Here is a 20,304-nt window from a genome sequence, read left to right as displayed (position 1 = left end):
CACTCTGTGTAAATGTAGAGAGGGGTCTAACTCAACCTTACATTGGATTGGAAAAAAGATGATGACTAACGAAAGTGGTATAATATCTAAAAATGTCATTATTTGATGTAAATTTTCTTGTTTCTGATGAGCGATCAATGTGACCAAAAATCTTGTAGTAAGTATTAAACTGTTTAGTATAAAGGTTTGTTATGTTCTGTAGGCATGAAGAGGATAAGTAAGTAAGTAATTATGCAGTTACAGTATACACAGTGTCCATTCTGGAGTCCCGTTCTACCTGGAGGCGCTGAGTTAAATAAGTTAAATAAGTTGAATTATCGATTCATTAACTGTTTATTATGCAAAGTATCCATTCTCAAGTCCCATTCTACCTGGGGCTAGTCTACTCACATGTCCTGGCCTTGCCGGTGAGGGTCTCGCTGGAGCCGGTAGTGTAGGAGGCGATGACCCTGACGCCGTACTCAGTACCACTCATCAGGTTCAGGATCAGCATGGTGTTCACGTCCTCGCCCACAAAGGTCTCCAAAGCAGGTCCCGGAGCTGTGGAGAAGAGAGGTATGTGTGTGTGTGTGTGTGTGTGTGTGTGTGTGTGTGTGTGTGTGTGTGTGTGTGTGTGTGTGTGTGTGTGTGTGTGTGTGTGTGTGTGTGTGTGTGTGTGTGTGTGTGTGTGTGTGTGTGTGTGTGTGTGTGTGTGAGAGATAGACAGCTCACATTCACTACCACACATACTACAGCACACTGCTTGCAGAACTCGTAGGCTACTCTCGCCTAAGGAGCATTTAAAACATTATTGATTTTTTTTCAGCTGTCCGTGATTGCATGAATTTCATGAATACTGCATCGTATTAAGGGTGAAGTGGAGTTGAGTGTAGTGGCTTGTCAGTCAGAAAACAGCTTTAGACATAATTGTGTGGAAAGTTTTAAATATGTTTTGTGTCAATGCGGTTTTGCCCTCTACGAGAGGGCATCCTATCAATAGCATGATAGGTATTTCTCTGTTAATAAGCATTTTGTGCAGTAGTAGTAATACTAATAGTTGTAGTAAAAGTGGTAGTAGCAATAGTAGTAGTAGTAGTAATAGTAGTAATAGCAGTAGTACTAGTATTAGTAGTGATAGTAGTAATAATAGTAGTAGTAGTAATATACTAATGGTAGTAGTTGTAATAAGAGTAGTAATAATAGCAATACTGTAGCAGTAGTAGTAAAATTAGTAGCAGTAATAGTAATAGTAGTATTAATAGTATTAGTAGTAGTAGTAGTAATAGTAGTAGTAGTAGGAGTACCGATAGTAGTAGTAATAGTAGTTGCAGTACGAGTAGTAGTAGTAGTAGTAATATTAGTAATATTAGTATTAGTAATAGTAGTGGTAGTAATAGTAATAGTATTAGTAATAGTAGTAGTAGTAGTAGTACTATTACTAGTAGTGGTAGTAATAGTAGTAGTAGGAGTACTGATAGTAGTAGTAATAGTAGTGACATTAGTAGTAATATTAATAGTAGTAGTAGTAATGGTAGTAGTAGTAGTAGTAGTAGTAATAGTAGTAGTAGTACTAGTAGTGATAGTAGTAGTAGTAGTAAAATACTAATAGTAGTAATAGTAATAGTAATAGTAGGAGTACTGATAGTAGTAGTAACAGCAGTAGTGGTACTAGTAGTAGTAGTAGTGATAGTAGTAATAATAGTAGTAGTAGTAATAGACCAATGGTAGTAGCAGCAATAATAGTAGTAATAACAGCAATAGCAATAGTAGTAATAGTAATAGTAGTACTTGTAATAGTAGTATTAATAGTATTAGTAGTAGTAATAGTAGTAGTAGCAGTAATAGTAATTGTGGTAGTAGTAACAATAGTAATAGTAGCAGTAATTGTAGCAGTAGTAGTAATAGTAATAGTTGTAGTAAAAGTGGATAGTAATAGTTGTAGTAAAAGTGGTAGTAGCAATAGTAGTAGTAGTAGTAGTAGTAATAGCAGTAGTAGTAGTAAAATTAGTAGTAATAGTAGTAGTAATAATAGTAGTAGTAGTAGTAGTAGTAGTAGTAAAAGGAAGAGATGGACTGTATAATATATGCTTTTAATAATCAGTATAGATAATGTAGGGTTTATGTGGGTAAGATGGGCTGTCTTTAGAAATAATCAGTACTGTGTGTGGGGGGGGATGAATGTGTGTGTACATACCAGAGATGGGTTTGTAGACGACTCTGTAGCCCATAGTTGGGGATGGGGGTGTGTCCCAGGTGATACGGAAGCGGTTGTACCATTCCTCCGACACTCTCAGGTTCCTAGGAGCAGACAGTGGCACTGCAGGATGAATGAAAGAAGAGATGGATAGGTGGGAAATAAGTATTGAGACATGAGACAGATAGATATAGGGAGAGTTACATGGAAAAAGAACAGAAGAGACAGACAGAAAGTTAGAGAGAGAGAGATAGAGGTATAGAGTGAGTGAGCAATGGACAGAGAGAGAGAGAGAGAGAGAACAGAACTCACTCAGTAATAAGGTACATTTTCATCAAGTACAGTTATGAATTGTAGATGAGAAACTCTGTGTACATATGAGTCACTCCATCCTCCTGTCCTAAAAGGAGAAGCACACTGGGGAGTTCTTAAATTAAACACGATACATGTCTGATGGGCTTTAAGATTACTAACTTTTTGAGTCAGACTCACAGCATTGGACTGAATTACAACTGGATTCAGTAGAGTTAGCATGACTTCTCCAGACCATTTCCATACAGTACAAATCATTCACACACACACATACATATACACACACACACATACATATACACACACACACATTCAATGTGACATTGTTGTTTGAGGGATTGCCTCATTTTTCATTCTTAAAGTGGACAATACATTTCAAATTGGTGTCCAGGGACTGTTATTTTCAGAGCAGGGAAAATAATCAGTAATTACTCATGTAAGCTTTTTAGGAAGATAAAGAATGAAAATGTGAATTCCATTCAAAAATGTTTGTTAATGATGTGAGTGCTTTCAGCTTCTGACAACCACCGGGGGCGGGCTGCTGGCCATGTTGACTCCAATGCTTCCGACTGTTGTATCAAGTTGGCTGGATGTCCTTTGGGTGGTGGACCATTCTTGATACACACGGGAGACTGTTAAGCGTTAGAACCCAGCAGCATTTAAGTTCTTGACACACTCAAACGGGAGTGCCTGGCACCTACTACCATACCCTGTTCAAAGACACTTACATATTTTGTCTTGCACATTCACGCTATGAATGGCACACATACACAACCCATGTCTCAATTGTCTCAAGGCTTAAAAATCCTTCCTTAAACTGTCTCCTCCCCTTCATCTACATTGATTGAAGTGGATTTTAACAGGTGACATCAATCAATAAGGGATCATAGCTTTCACCTGGATTAATTTAGTCAGTCTATGTCATGGAAATAGCAGGTGTTCTTAATGTTTTGTACACTCAGTGTGCAAAGAGCGTGCAGAGCTGTCATCAAAACAAAGCGTGGCTATTTTTAAGAATGATTTGTTTAACACTTATTTGGTTACTACATTATTCCATATGTGTTATTTCATAGTTTTGATGTCTTCACTATTATTCTACAATGTAGAAAATCGTAAAAATAAAGAAAAACCCTGGAATGAGTAGATGTATCCAAACTTTTGACTGGTACTGTATATCTCAGAGTCCGTGTCACCATGGAGAGAAGGTCATGCAGACAGACTTACAGGTGCGTCCCATGCGGCTAACACCGGGGCCGTCTCCGTCGGCGTAGACCGGGGTGACCGTCACCTTGTACTCCATGTCAGACAGCAGTGGCTGCAGCAGGAGGCTGTTCTGACCACCTGGGACCATTTTCTAGAACACACACACACACATTTGCCAATCACAATATGAGGACGACAAGGTTCTGGTATTGTCTGGAGTGGAGGGACATGCTGGGTCAATGTGACTGGTGATTAAATGTACTGGAGTTGTAGCCTTGTAGCAGACCTGTCTGACCATAGGAGTTGGCAAGACAGCCAAAAATATCTGGTATCAGGCTAGCTAATAGGAGCTCTGTGATGTCTTTGTTTTTAGTGATAACAGAGAAATTGATCTGACTTCCGTTTTCACGTCTTTTACATTACATAATTTAGCAGCCGCTCTTTTCCAGAGCAACTAATAGCAGCAATTGGGTTTGTGCCTTGCTCAAATAGGCTCTGAACCAGTGATCTTTTGGTTACTGGCCCAACGCTCTTAACAGCTAGGATACCTGCAGCCAAGCAAATCTTCATCTCCTTACGTTATGTGTAATAACGTGTGATAGTGCATGAATGAACATGCTACACTGAAGAAAACCATTCAGCAAATGACTGAGTAAACTGAATGATTACAAGACACAGATGAAGGAAGTTGATACTGTATTCAGGAGAATCTCTAGTCTAGGGCATGAAGGGGAATCAGTTAATGACAAAGAAGAATTCCTCCCAAAAATAGCTAAGAACATGTCAGGAATGCACTTGAGCAAAAAAAAATATCTGAATCATACTGGCTCTGGTTGCGTATGAATCTCTGTATGTACTGTGGCAGACAGCAAGGAGAGCTGAGGGGAGTGGTAATTGAGGAGAGATATCTTGCAGGTACCTGGCTCCACCCCCAAGCCTTATATGGACTTCCTGCCACAATGAGGAAAGGCTGTGGGTCGTTAAGCCAGGGAGTGCTTGGGGATAAAGGAGGATAGCAGCCTGCACAAAGGGGCAGAGGTGAGAGACAAAAGTGGGCGAAACGAGACCTGGACTGTCGGACTACAAAAGTAAACAATTAAAAGTATGTTTTTTTGTACTTTGCCCCCAATTTATGAACAAATGTAATTAATAATAGTCTATACCCCCATTTCGAATTCAATGTCTATCTAAACACTGATATCAGTACATTTAATTGGAAAAATAGTCAAACAAGATACTTAAACTTTCAGGAGTTAGAAGTTATAGAGGCTATAGAAGTTAATTGACTAATGTACGGCACAACGCATAACTCAACATGTGAACACTGTGAATTCGTAATGTAGGCTGTCTAATTTCAGAATCACCTAGAATGTCTGTCATTTTTGGACTGCAGCCACGTCTCCTCCTCTTCCCTCTCTCTCCGTCTCTGTTTCTCCCTCATCCACTCTCCATTCCTCCTCTCATTCCTGTTTGCATTCCGAACGTGTGCGGTCTAGCCTCGTCTCCATCCCAAAAAGTTCCACAGCCGTGACAAGTGGCGAGTTTGACAAATCAATTTCAGGCCAACTTGATGAAAATAGCAGCTATCTTTTTCGAAGGGGGGGACCGCAGGACGGAGTGTGACCCAAGTAGCCAAGTCCCAGTGCTACCGTCGTTGCCTAAAAAAATTATAACTTGGTCGCTCCCTCAAACTATTTATAATTTATCCGGTTCAAACTAGTTGGGAATGAAGTATCTGTGAAGAATGCAAACTCTCAATCCCCTTAACTTTACTACAAAGTATGGCTGTGGGTTCCACTCTACTGCTCTTATTCCCTGGCTGGCCTTCAATAACCTGTGTTTGGATGGGAGCTGTTCAGGCTGTGGTGCTGAAAGTTGCCAGTGAAATCAGAAACAAAATGCGAGGCGTTAGTGGCTTTTCCCGGTTTTCCTGTACTATAGCAGTGGACTAGGAATGAATTGGTGTTTTGTCATTGAAAGTCATGATTGCATTGTAAAGTTATCTTTCAATGAGGCTGTAACATTGGTTTGGGATGCCGCATTACAAAACCAGCAAAGTTTATACAAGAGATAAGTACTACTTATCGACAACATTCCCACCACCAGTTTTCAAATACAAAGCGGACGACAACATTCTGACATCAATAGATAAAGAATCTGATTAAACACTATATCACTATGCATCTGCCACAAACTACCATACAACCCCAATTTCTCCCATACATACATATCTAATCATTGGAAGGTCACCAAGAGCAGTGCGTTCTCAAGAGACACTGGCTGAATGAATGGCATCAACACTAATCCATTCAGACAATGTAAGCTTATCGCTAATGGGAGAGCGAGGGGCTGGTTTTATTGTAGTGGCCATATAAGAGGGTCATACTAGGAAGCGTGGTGGGGGTCATACTTTGTTTATCTTAAATATGAATTAGAGGAAGGGCTGACATTGAAAAGAGCTAGGCTGTGGAGATCTTGGGAATCATACTAACGGAGAAGAAAGGAATTCTTCTTGTTTGCGTCTTACCGTCTCCTCGGCACGATCGCCCCTGGCGGTGACATAGGCGACGCGGTACTGACGCACGTTGCGGTCCTGCAGCTCCCAGGACACCTCCATGCTGAAGGTGGTGTGATCGCTGAGCAGGAGGTTCCTCACACCCAGACGCACAACTGGGTGAAGGAGGAAGGGAGGGAGGGAGAGAGGGTACAGGAGGTTGGAGGAAGGTAGAAAAAGAGGGTAGTGAGGGAGAGTAAGGGTGGAGGGAGGGAGAGGTTGGAAAAGGATGAGTTGAGAAAGGGAGGTGGAAAATGGGGCGAGGAGAGAGACACCAGGTGGCTTTACTATGCAGACGGTGTGGGTGGATGCATACATTTGAATAAACACAATATCATTAGACTAATGACGCAACAGTGCAGAAAGAAACAGCAAACAAAAACACAGAGATCCTGGTGAGATCATAGCTACATATTATTGATGAGGTGAGTTGCAATTTAAAACCAAGTGAAAAGCACAATTTAAATGCAATCCATTATCATTACCATCACTATTATAATCAACAGGACAAGTTGGGGAAAATACTATTAAAAGCTCCCGAAAAAATCCCTTTATAAAAATCTTTACAGTATGTCATGACGTTGGCCTGGGGGTAGGTTTATGACAGTCATAAATACCTCTCCCCCCTTTCCTCTCTCTACCCTACTGATGTGACATTTGAAAATCCCTTGGTTAACTTAGAGATATTCTGGAAACATCAGAAGGTGGGGGGAAATGAACTATATTCTGGTAATCCGACCAATTGAACATATGCGGTGGTACTTAATGAATATGATGTCAGTTCGGTTGTCATCTGAGACATTCTCATCAATGATATGATGACATAAACTCTACAGTGGAAAGTCTGCACATTGTAGTTATCGGATTCACATGGAATTGTTGTTCAATTTAAATGTTTGAATATAAAATTATTGGTGAAGAGATGAAATGTAATTTTAGCTTCCAAATTAGAGATTTGGGTTTTCATAAGGTTAGGGCTCTGCTCAATCAGTGGCCCGCCCCTGTGAAGAGACATGGGTTATAAAACTTTTCAAACACATCCTCCTCGCTCCACTATATAAAGACTTGACGAAAATATAACCTCCTGTTCCGAGGATGTGAGGACGACGGTCCATATGTTAAAAGGACTAACATGTCAACTACAGAACTAAGCCAACCTCAGCGTGAGCTTTGGTTGCGAATGGTATGAACTTTGAACTTATTCACTATAGAAGTGATACCTCCTAGCCATTGAGTTAGCAACAGCAGCTGCAAACGTGGGCTAGGAAAGAACAGAGTATCCCGTCTACCACACAACAATGTTACTACAACATATCCAATTTACCACCAGAGACATTTTTCAAAGGACTCGGTTGGGCAACACGGCCTTCCATCTACCCCCAACCTACTGAAGTGCAGTTCAGAGTAAATATTTATTGCATAATCCTTTTCCAAATGGGCGGTAATTTAGAATGCATAAGATAATGTATTTACGATAGAGACATCGCTCCCATTGTTCCTCAGTCTTCCCGCTCTTTCACTCAAACCCAGCCCCTTTTCTTTGTGTAACCAGCTGTCAAATCTGTGCCCTCCGCTAGGGACGTTTTCCTTCATGATATAATTTGTAATCAAGGTATCATTCATTCTGTGTATATGTAATTCTGTGTGATTAGTTAGGTATTTCGTAAATAAATGATTAAACCCAATTTTGTATTGCTGATTCAACTTGTTTACAAGGGTTCGTGAAGATAACCAAGAATTTACAACTTTCAGATGAGACTGAAATAAGGTGACGATTAATATTGACTGCTATTGATGTAAAATATTACTAGGTCTTTAAGAGTTTATTCGGAAGATAAAAGCTCCATAAATAGTATTTTGTGGTGCCCCAACTTTCTAGTTAATTACAGTTACATGATTAGCTCAATCAGGTAATATTAATTCCAGAGAAAGGATCTTATAGAATAGCATGTCATATCACTTAATCCGGCATAGCCAAAGACACGACAAGTACAAGACTGAAAAAATCTAATTTACCTGCTGTGGTGGTAGCTTGTGTGGTAGTTGTGGTAGTAGTAGCTTTTGTGGTAGTCGTTGTTCTTGCCACTGAAAAACAGACAAAATGGTCAGATCAATTAAGTAAATGTGTACATTGAGTCTTCAAAAGAAAAATAAGAGGGGAGTCTATAGTTTAGACTGTTTAATGACAATGTTTCAGCACCAAGGTCTTTCTCAAGACCAGTCTCACTGTAGCAAACATACAAGACACGGGTATGTATATAAGCTGTGTGTGGTGGACATGCACGATTCTAACAAATGCATCGAAAGTCACAAAGTGCTTACTCGTAACCCGCCTCAAAGCCCCTAAAGAGCAAGCAGTAGCACAGTGGCAACACTAAATCAATACAATCCCCAATGTTCAATTAACCCTGATTGGAGTGGAGTTTTCTTTAATTACCTGTTGACTCTGTGAGGGTCACAGCGTTGCTTTCTTCCTCGTTTCTGAAGACAGCAATCAGAGAGACCTCGTACTCAGTAATGGGCCTCAGTCCAGTCAGCAGGTGGCTATTCATTTTACCGTTCACTGGCATCTTCACCATAGAGGGAAGGAGGGAGGAGAATGTATTGAGAAGTTGAGTCAACGTCAGATATTTCTGCTGCTACCAAATGCACTTACGGACTGGAATTCTACAGTCACCAAAAGGGCTTCAAAATAACCCTTCAAACACATACTGTAGAAGGTAAGTAAGCAATCCATATTTGTATCTAGCATGACTGGCTTTGTGTCAACATTCAATGAATGCCTGATAGATGGTCAATCTTAAACTGCTCAGGGATGTGATAGAAAGTATGCCAAGCATTGGGAGGTGAGTCATACAACTTCCAATACAGCATGCATAACCTGAGAGAAATCACTTAGCTGAAAACCTTCTAGCAGAGACAATTCAATTGCAGTCATAGATTCTGTAGCTGATGTGAGACACCAGAATGAAACATAATTGCAGTAAGAGACAGAAAGAGAACTGTGCATCCATTCAACGAGCCAGCCAGTCAGTCAGTCAGCTGGATAAGACAGCCAGACACAGACCTCTTTAGTGTCTCCTCCTCTGATGGGGGTCCATGTGAGTCTGTAAAGAACCACATCTTGGGCTGAGTGTTCCCAGGTGACCCTGAAGCTTTCTGTGGAGACTTCACTGCTCCTCAGGTTCAGAGGCTCTGGGACCGTCTCTGGTTTAGACACAAAGGGTAAAGAAGCCTCAAAATAATGGAAGGAGTTCCACATCATTTTGGCATCCCACATATGAGTGGTCATATTCAGTCAGCACTCTCTTTTAGATACACTTTATCACATGTAAGAAAGTGTTCATGACTTGGTACCACTTTCCAGAGAAATAGAATGCCCATCCATCACGGAACGTTGAATTGAATGGGAACGTCCGTTTTAATAATTATATTTCTATGGCACATTCTAGAAGCCACAACATTTATGGTCTTTTTTGTATTATAAAGGCTGTTGTTGAAAGCCAAGAGCTGCCAATAACATTGCTTATACAGGTAGAGGCAGTCTTACTAGTAGTGAAGCTGTCAGTCAAGGGCTCTGCCTGGCCCTCATCATAGATAGCAAAGATGGCCACCGTGTACTCGGTCAATGACGTCAGGTTCCTTAGTAACAGGGTGGTGATACGGCCAACGTCCATCTACAGCCACCGAAGAGAGAGGTCAGGGTTAACAGTCAGTGTGAGTCCCTCTATGTGACAATAAAACATATATACTGTATATAAATATATTTATTTATTGTATTTATCCTTCCAGTGATGCCTACTTTTCTATACATCAGGCAGAATCATATATCAGATTATATATCACCTTCTATAAGGTTTATATGTTAGCAAAATGCTAACTGTTTTTTGAAAGTTTTTCTTTAGGGGGAAAGTGTGTGACATTAACATTAACACAATCTATTCATGGGCTTAAAGTCCAGCTACGTTATTGGCCAAGTGCTGTGAGCACTCACCTCATTGGTCTGCACTCCATTGGTCTTGACGTACATGATGCGGTAACCGCTGGCCTTCTTGGACGTCGCCTCCCAGGTGAGTCTGGCAGAGCTGTGGTCGACGTTGGAGAAGCGCAGGTTCCGCGCAGGGATCAGGGGTACTGGGAGAAGAGTGGGGCAGAGAACAGGAACACGGCTCACAGGTCAACCCTAATATTGTTGCAATTAAACACAAGAACCTGAGTCACCCTTCCACCGGTGCATGACGTGACTCTTTTTGTTTGAGAGTTCCTCTCCGAGGAACAAAAGGGCAGAAGAATGGCCTTTTGCGCACAAAACACATTCTCTGGCAAAGTTAAAATTTAACAAGGAGCTTCACTTTAGGTAGGGATAGAAGTCCTGCTTAGAATTACTCCCTGGATTTTCTTGCTGCGCTTCATTCACCTCAATTTAAATCAGGGTCAGCACTTAGTTATAGACGCAGGGAGCATGAAAAGGATGCAGTGAAGGTGAACTGGGTTCATGAGGGAATTGGAAATAAAGTTGGAGAAAAATGTTTTAAAGTTTGGCAAGGATCTACACTATCATTCAAAATTTTGGGGTCACTTAAATATGTCCTTATTTTTTAAAGAAAAACATATTTTTGGTCCATTAAAAGAACATCCTAGAAGGCCAGCATCCCGGAGTCACCTCTTCACTGTTGATGTTGAGACTTGTGTTTTGGGGGTACTTTTTAATGAAGCTGCCAGTTGAGGACTTGTGAGGCGTCTGTTTCTCAAACTAGACACTCTAATGTACTTGCCTTCTTGCTCAGTTGTGCACCGGGGCCTCCCACTCCTCTTTCTATTCTGGTTTGAGCCACTTTGCACTGTTCTGTGAAGGGAGTAGTACACAGCATTGTACAGGATCTTCAGTTTCTTGGCAATTTCTCGCATGGAATAGCCTTAATTTCTCAGAACAAGAATAGACTGACGAGTTTCAAAATAAAGTTATTTGTTTCTGGCCATTTTGACCCTGTAATTGAACCCACAAATGCTGATGCTCCAGATACTCAACTAGTCTAAACAAGGCCAGTTTTATTGCTTCTTTAATCAGGACAACAGTTTTCAGCTGTGCTAACATAATTGCAAAAGGGTTTTGTAATGATCAATTAGCCTTTTAAAATGATAATCTTGGATTAGCTAACACAACGTGCCATTGGAACACAGGAGTGATGGTTGCTGATAATGGACCTCTGCATGCCTATGTAGATATTCCATAAAAAATCTGCCGTTTCCAGCTACAATAGTCATTTACAACATGAACAATGTCTACACTGTATTTCGGATCAATGTGATGTTATTTTAATGGACAAAAAAAAACGCTTTTCTTTAAAAAAAAACAGGACATTTCTAAGTGACCCCAAACTTTTGAACGGTAGTGTATTCCAACGCAGTTTGCATACAGGAAGAACAGATCAGTGGAGGATGCAGTCTTGACGTTGTTGCACAGTGCCATGACACACCTGGAGAGGGCTCACTCTTATGTGTGCATCCTTTTCCTCGACTTCTACGCTGCTTTTAACTGCATGCAGCCTCACCTTCTTTCCTACCTATAGATTGACCCCAGCATTACCTTGCGGGTGCTGGACTAAGTTCAACAACACAACATCCCTTCCTCTGTGTTCATCTACCGGTTCCACCCAAGGAACTAGCATCTCCCCAGTCTTATTCTCCATATACACCAATGATCTGAGTGTCTCCGACAGGGACTGCTTGGCAGTGAAATATGTAGGTGACAGCGCCGTTGTCGACCTCTCAGATGACTGCATTTCCCAACAGAAGTGAACAGGATTCATTACTGGTGCAATAACAACTACCTCACACTCACACTCAACATCAACAAAACAAAATAACTGCTCATTGATTTCAGGAGAAAGGCAGACCCAGTGAGCCACCTAGTCCTGGGTGGTAAACAGGTAGACAGGGTGAGGAGTTTACCTGGTCACTGGGCACAGACGTCAGCTCAGCGTCTAGTTTTGATGTACATTTGGTTGAATTGTCAACTAGTGTGAATTCAACGTCAAATCAATAACAAGTTTCACCATGTCATTGGAATTAGGTTAAAAGTAGTGTGAAGAAACTTTTTTCAAATCCAATCAATTTTCCACGTTGATTCAACGTCATCACATTTAATTTTTGGGTTGAAATGACGTGGAAACAACATTGATTCAACCAGTTTTTCCCCAGTGGCTGGCAATCATCATGGACAGCCAACACCCAGAACATCAATAAAAAGTGGCAACAACTCCTGCGCAGACTGAGACAACTGAAATGTCAACACCTGGATACTCTCCAACTACTACACTTGTCGTATAGAGAGTGTGCTGACTTTCTGTTCCTGGTCTGGTACAGAGGGCTGTCAGTGGCTCATAAAGGTGTCCACAGGAAGACTATGAACCTGGATTCCAAGCTCTGTGGGCTGCAGTGCAAGGGGCTTCAGGGCCTCTACGATAAATGGGCAAGGGCCAATGCCAAGCGCATCAGAGAGGACCCCCACCAACAATCTTGCCCAATGTTTCGAGTTGTTGCCCTCTGGAAGGAGATTAAGGGTCCCCACTGTTCAGTAAGAATAGGAGAGGGCAAGTTTCATTCCATCAGGCTGCTGAACAGTGGGACATAGGACAGATGTTGAAATGAGTTGAGAATACACAATATGTTATTTATATCATGTTACGTACCTCAATTCTAACAGTATTTAAGACCGTGTTTATCTTTCCCATTCTATTAGGGTTGAGACATATAGGCTGGATCTACACCACATCCAACAAAGTTTTATTTTGAGTGAACTATCCCTTTAAGGCACTATCCTGTAGCCTTAAAACAGACAAAACGTGTAAGGACAACTACTTTCTAAACTGTTTTTAAGTCTCTGTAAGGGTCGTTCCACCCATTCCGTGCCTTTTGAGAAGTATAACTTGGTCCCCAAAAAACGTTGGATTTTACTATATTTTAACATTCTGTCATAAAGGGCACATGTTCAACTTAATAAAAAACATGTTTTCCCATCTCAAGAGGTTACATACAAAAAATGACTATAATAAGTGCCTATTAAGTGCCAAATAATGTAACTGGGATGACCGTAACAAGGTTGACAATTTCATCTTAACTCAGCCATAAATCCTATTGTGACAGGTGGAATGGAAACTTGATGTGTGAAACAGGGAGTGGCAATTGAATGTAAGTTTTACAAAACAAATTAAATTGTTAAAACATTTCTTGCCAGTCTATCTAGGGTTGATGTGTTATGCTCGACCGGCTGTTTTCCACTACAAGGGTTGATGTGTTGTGCTCGACCGGCTGTTTTCCACTACATGGGTTGATGTGTTATGCTCGACCGGCTGTTTTCCACTACAAGGGTTGATGTGTTATGCTCGACCGGCTGTTTTCCACTACAAGGGTTGATGTGTTATGCTTGACCGGCTGTTTTCCACTACAAGGGTTGATGTGTTATGCTCGACCGGCTGTTTTCCACTACAAGGGTTGATGTGTTATGCTCGACCGGCTGTTTTCCACTACAAGGGTTGATGTGTTATGCTTGACCGGCTGTTTTCCACTACAAGGGTTGATGTGTTATGCTCGACCGGCTGTTTTCCACTACAAGGGTTGATGTGTTATGCTCGACCGGCTGTTTTCCACTACAAGGGTTGATGTGTTATGCTTGACCAGCTGTTTTCCACTACAAAACACTAGAAAATTGACAAAAACAATATATCCAGCTCACCTCCTTTAACACAATGAGTTGACTATTAGATGTTCAATGTTTCTTCAAAAAAATTAAGGAATAGTTTCACAATATTAAAACGAGACTTCAGTTCACGTAACAGGGTTGAAATGAAGGACACATGTAAATGAATCACTAATCACATTAAATAAATAATAATCTTCAGAAATGACTTTGTTAATCTTAGAACTCCCCATCCCGGATCCGGGATCGTGACTACAGCTCAAGCTCATTACCATAACACACAATGCAAAAAAAAATTCTTAGAAATATTTAACCTCCACACATTAACAAGTCCAATAGCTCAAATGAAAGATAAACACCTTGTTCATCTATCCAGCAAGTCAGATTTCTAAAATGTTTTACGGCGAAAACATAGCACATATTTATATTAGATCACCACCGAAACAAAAGGCAAGCGGTGGCTATTTTGTCCCAGAAAAAATCTAATTTAAAAGTAGGATTAAAAAATAAATAATTCACTAACCTTTTGAAAATCTTCATCAGATGACAGTAATATTACATGTTACACAGTACGTTTTTTTTTTTCAATAATATGCCATTTATATCCATAAATCTCTGTTTACAATGACGACATTTAAAAAAATGCTACTCAAATGTCAGGAGAAATGATGATAGCTCCGACAGATAACGTCAGATAACAAGCAATAAACATGACTAAATATACATGTTCTACATATATTTACAAAGATACACTTCTTCTTAATGCAACCGCTGTATTACATTTATTTTTAACGTTACAGACATCGTTCACTGGGCTATACTATGAGTCGGCGCTCAGATATTAGCAGTATGTCTCCTCTACGTTTGGAGTCCACAGAAACACCAAATAACCACATAAATATTCCCTTACCTTTGATGTTCTTCCATCAGAAGACGTAGAAGGAGTCATACTTACCCAATACATCGTTTGGTTTCACGTTGTGTGTCTCTGTATTAGCACATGTTAACAGCTTCGGCTGAAATGCATCCAAAATGACTTCTGGTCCAGCACTCTTGCGCATCAAAACTTCCAATTTACATATTATATGTCCACTAAACTGGTCAAACAATGTGAAAAATCGAGCTTTATGATGTTTTTAGCATGTAGAACAAAGATCAGCGCGAACAGACAATCCGGCTTCAAATGCTGGATCATGGAAAAGAACGTACTCCAAATCGGCCGCGCGCAATAGAGTGCCTGTTTTTCAGAGGGACACGAGCAATTTCGCCCGCCAAACGTCGAGGGCTCGTGGGATTCTCACAATGAACGTGCCATTTGAAAGCAGGCATCGCGCTGAAGAGATAGAGACTGTTCCTGGATCGGTAGCTGCCTGGGAAGGGTGGGGGCCATGACGTCAAAGTTGACCCAACTTTTCTCTTCACAAGAGAGAGTTTGGGAGAAAGGCTGCCCTGAGAGTTCTGCTTTACATACAGACATAATTTTAATGGTTTTAGAAACTTTAGAGTGTTTTCTATTCAATAATAATTTTTATATGCATATATTAGCAATTTTGGGAAAAAATATTTTCACTTTACTATGGGTACGCACTTTCTCCAACGGGGGCAGTATAGAGTCTTAACAGGTTTTAAATCAACAAAATATCTAGGGCTTTACAATGACGGTGAAAACGTGGAGTAATTATGGTGTTAAGGGGGTTTATATCTTCCTAGAAGTGACAGAGGGTGCATGGAGGGACATGTCTGAATGCTGAATTTTGGCACTTTAGCAAGTCTTTATTCATATAAAAAATCTGATTGATTGAATTCTCCATGTGGTCTATATTAAAGGACACTTCATTCAATATAGCAGTTTTGTAAAATGTAATATGGGTGCACAATTTCTACTTAAAATATCAAAGGGATGCAAAAGGCACTCATTTCGTGGAACGACAAATACAGTTGAAGTTGGAAGTGTACATACACCTTAACAAATACATTTAAACTCAGTTTTTCACAATTCCTGATATTTAATCCTAATACAAATTCCCTGTCTTAGGTCAATTAGGATCACCACTTTATTTTAAGAATGTGAAATGCCAGAATAATAGTAGAGAGAACGATTTATTTCAGCTTTTATTTATTTCCTCACATTCCCAGTGGTTCAGAAGTTTACATACACTCAATTAGTATTTGGTAGCTTTGCCTTTAAATTGTTTAACTTGGATCAAATGTTTTGGGTAGCCTTCCACAACCTTCCCACAATAAGTTGGGTGAATTTTGGCCCATTCCTCCTGACAGAGCTGGTGTAACTGAATCAGGTTTGTAGGCCTCCTTGCTCGCACACACTTTTTCAGTTCAGCCCACAAAGTTATATGGGATTGAGGTCAGGGCTTTGTGATGGCCACTCCAATACCTTGACTTTGTTGTCCTGAAGCCATTTTGCCACAACTTTGGAAGTATGCTTGTCCATTTGTGACCAAGCTTTAACTTCCTGACTGATGTCTTGAGATGTTGCTTCAATATATCCACATAATTTTCCTGCCTCATGAAGCCATCTATTTTGTCCCCCCTGCAGCAAAGAACCCCCACAACATGATGCTGCCACCCCCGTGCTTCACGGTTGGAATGGTGTTCTTTGGTTTGCAAGCCTCCCCCTTTTTCTTCCAAACATAACGATGGTCATTATAGCCAAACCATTCTATTTTTGCTTCATCAGACCAGAGGACATTTCTCCAAAAAGTACGATCTTTGTCCCCATGTGCAGTTGCAAACCGTAGTCTGGCTTTTTTATGGCGGTTTTGGAGCAGTGGCTTCTTCCTTGCTGAGCGGCCTTTCAGGTTATATCGATATAGGACTTGTTTTACTGTGGATATAGATACTTTTGTACCTGTTTCCTCCAGCATCTTCACAAGGTCCTTCGCTGTTGTTCTGGGATTGAATTGCACTGTTCGCACCAAAGTACGTTAATCTCTAGGAGACAGAACGCATCACCTTCCTGAGCGGTATGACGGCTGCATGGTCCCATGGTGATTATACTTGCGTACTATTGTTTGTATAGATGAACATGGTACCTTCAGGCGTTTGGAATTACTCCCAAGGATGAACCAGACCTCTGGAGGTCTACAATTTTTTCTCTGAGGTCTTGGCTGATTTCTTAAGATTTTCCCATGATGTCAAACAAAGAGGCACTGAGTTTGATGGTAGGTACACCTCCAATTGACTCAAATTATGTCAATTAGCCTATCAAAAGCTTCTAAAGCCATGACATAATTTTCTGGAATTTTCCAAGCTGTTTAAAGGCACAGTCAACTTAGTGTATGTAAACTTCTGACCCACTGGAATTGTGATACAATGAGTTATAAGTGAAATAATCTGTCTGTAAACAATTGTTGGAAAAATGACTTGTGTCATGCACAAAGTAGATGTCCTAACCGACTTGCCAAAACTATAGTTTGTTCACAAGAAATTTGTGGATTGGTTGAAAAACAAGTTTAATGACTACAACCTAAGTGTATGTAATCTTCCGACTACAACTGTATATCTACAGTACATGTCGTGACATCTCCCTTACGAACGTTCAAAGAAAGATAATAACACATTAATTAGCAAAGTGGTGACTGACAGATTGTCAACTTCAACACTAACATGATGCCCCCAAATAGCTCTGAAATGTCAAATCAGCACAAACACCATTGTTTTGGCAGCCTGTTCGTTCGGTCTTGTTCTAAAGCTTGCCAGGGCTTGATATCGCTCATTCAAGATACAGGCAGAAGTATGCAAATTCACTAGGCCTGATGGCTAACCAAACATCTAAACACCTACAGTAAATATCTCATGCTCAGCCGGTAGATATCCATCTCATGTTCTGATAGAGATTTACATTTATTTACGACAGCTTCATCTACTCATGTTGTTACAAGCGACACACCTGTTTTCTTACGGGTAGATCAGTGTTTCTGGAATTGTCATGTGTGTGTGCCTGCTTATGCATGCGTGTGTGAATCTGTGCATGCACGTGCATGAGTACGAGTGTATGAGGCGGTTACTCACGCGTGGTCTCCTGACTGGTCATAGGGTCACTGGCCTCCTCTCCGTACATGGCGTACACCGTCACTGTGTACTCTGTGTCTGGGGTCAGGTTCTCCAGTTCCACTTCGTTCACCGTCTCAGCCACTTTCACCTGTACAAACAGTCATCAGAGACCTTAGACAAGGTGACAGACAGGTAAACAGAGAAGTTGGCAAAGGAACAAGTTATATACAGGGGGTTGATGAAGACAGAAGCAAGCATCAAACAGACGAGGGCAAGATGGCTAGATAAAGTGGCAGCGAGCCAGCCAGCCAGCCAGACGTGATACATAAGAATGTGAAATAACTACTTTTTAGAGAATGGAGCATTCTGCCCTAGAATTCCTTTTGTTTTATGCTAATCTAGCTAGAGGCTGAATCATTTAACTATACAACTGAGATATGCACTTAATACCTGTCTGAATTGATCGACAACAACCAGTATAACTTTATTTGAAAAAGGATTCAAGTGTTGTGCCCCAACAGGCTGAGCAAGTGAGACTGTGAACCCGAACTGATGACTGTGCCTAGAGAGTGTTATTTTTTAATGAGCACAAACAGGATGGGTGGAATTTGTTGGGTGGAGGAACTTCTCTCTCCCTCTCCATCTCACCTCCCCCCTTTCCATTGCACTAGTTAGAGTAGTGGTCACCAACTGGTCGATCTCCAAGCCATTCCTAGTCGAACACCAAACATTTCTGTAAGAAAAACAACGATAATGCCCTGCGTTCCTATTTTTTTCTTCGTTTTGTGCTGTTAGTAATAGGTGCACTTGATTCAGCAGCCCTAGCAAGAGAAAAAGGTTATGAACCATTTTATGTTTCTGAAGGTAGAACCTACCTGGCAGGCCCAGAGAGTAAATCAAGTGCACCTATAGGCCTACACCTGGCCAATCAGATAGCTCAGATCACCGTGTCTGCACAGTTTCCTCGCACCATAGCACCATAGCATCGAAGGCACAGCAAAGTTGATCATGTGAGATTTCTAAAATGTTAAAATCATGACTAGAGACTTGCTGTTTTTATGACTAAGTTCATGATTAAGTTGTTATTCAGCACTGTCAACACTTTGTTCAATAGTTTTATAAGCCATAAAATGCAAGCTCCCTACTTCCACTCACGCTACAACCAGCACTGCAGCTGCAATCAATAAGTACAGCAAGGTTTTTCCATAAACTTGCGTTGTTATTATATATATTAGCGGCTTGTGTATTTTTTCATATCGAGGAATATTTCACTTCTCTGGTCATAGGAGAAACACCATGAATTGGTGCATGAGGCAGAAATAATGCAGTGCGACTTAAGTTTGGCCATCAGGGAGACTGTGTCCTCTTTTTTCTCAGCGGAGTGAGAGAGTGAGGAGGGATGGTGAGTCGAGTGATAGACAGCCTCACCGCTGCTCCCTCCCCTCAGACTGACCATCAGATGCAGGCCATCAGTCCAGTAAATAAAAAAACACATTATTATGCTCACTAAGCTGTGCCTCAAGTAATACAACACATTATTTATTACCAGTGTGATCATATACCTACAATTTATTTTAGATAATTTCAAAACCTCTAAGAAAACAACATTGGCAGGGCAATTCAAGTGTAGCCAATATGCAGTGATAATGTATTGGGCCTATAGTCTACTGCACAAACCTCATTCCATTTTTAGTTGGTTAATGTTGAATAGGGTTACATTTTTTAAGTCAAGTAAAAAAAAAATTGGAGCGGTAAATCTAGGCTTGCATTTTGACTCAGAAAAGGTTGGCGAACACTGAGTTAGAGTGTCTTCTAAATATTTCCTTGCTTTGAGTCTAAATTCCCTCTCTTACTACTTCTTTACTTTCCTTTGTATTTAAATGTAACCACTCCATATCTTACATCCTCTTCTCTCTCCCTCTCCATCTGTCTTCTTTCCTTTTCTTTCTGACAGTCTTTTGTCCTCCACTCTGTCTTTATTTTACCATCTCATTCCTCTTCTCTCTCATTTTCTCATCCTCCTTTCTCTATCATCCCTTCTGTTTCCTTTTTATCACCTCCTTCTCATCGGCGTCGTCTCCCTCGGTCAGCGGGGCATAGAGGATCATGAAGCCAGAAGCCCCCTCTGCGACCCTCCAGCGGGCCCTCATGGTGTTGTGGGTGATGTCAAACAGCTCCAGGTTGTTCACCGTGGGCAGGGCCACTGTAACACACAAGGGTCACATAGGTCATATATGGGTGACAACATAGAATTACTAGAACATGCAACAACATTCAAGTCAACGTTTAGGATTACAATTCCATATCAATCAAATTGAGTGTACCCATGAGGGTGCAGTCAAGTTGCTGAGG

The 20,304-nt window shown here is 40.8% G+C and overlaps 1 protein-coding gene across 8 annotated transcripts in view; it reads right to left on the bottom strand.

The window, feature by feature from the left end:
* The window catches only part of LOC118398157 (collagen alpha-1(XIV) chain-like), a 100,834-nt gene that overhangs the window by 51,662 nt on the left and 28,868 nt on the right, over positions 1-20,304 (bottom strand). For all 8 annotated transcript variants that reach the window (XM_052470421.1, XM_052470417.1, XM_052470419.1 and 5 more), the window contains 11 exons: positions 20,010-20,155; positions 17,971-18,100; positions 10,237-10,376; positions 9,793-9,919; positions 9,310-9,449; positions 8,680-8,812; positions 8,259-8,327; positions 6,216-6,358; positions 3,710-3,839; positions 2,174-2,296; positions 391-540 (listed from right to left, as the gene is read on the bottom strand). In XM_052470421.1, coding sequence (XP_052326381.1) covers positions 391-540; positions 2,174-2,296; positions 3,710-3,839; positions 6,216-6,358; positions 8,259-8,327; positions 8,680-8,812; positions 9,310-9,449; positions 9,793-9,919; positions 10,237-10,376; positions 17,971-18,100; positions 20,010-20,155 — 1,431 coding nt within the window. The remainder of the gene's footprint in view (positions 1-390; positions 541-2,173; positions 2,297-3,709; positions 3,840-6,215; positions 6,359-8,258; positions 8,328-8,679; positions 8,813-9,309; positions 9,450-9,792; positions 9,920-10,236; positions 10,377-17,970; positions 18,101-20,009; positions 20,156-20,304) is intronic.

The sequence above is a fragment of the Oncorhynchus keta genome, chromosome 19, assembly GCF_023373465.1.
Source record: "Oncorhynchus keta strain PuntledgeMale-10-30-2019 chromosome 19, Oket_V2, whole genome shotgun sequence".
Lineage (NCBI taxonomy): Eukaryota > Metazoa > Chordata > Actinopteri > Salmoniformes > Salmonidae > Oncorhynchus > Oncorhynchus keta.
The sequence above is the reverse complement of the archived record's forward strand: the minus strand, read 5'-3'. Positions and strand labels throughout refer to the sequence as shown.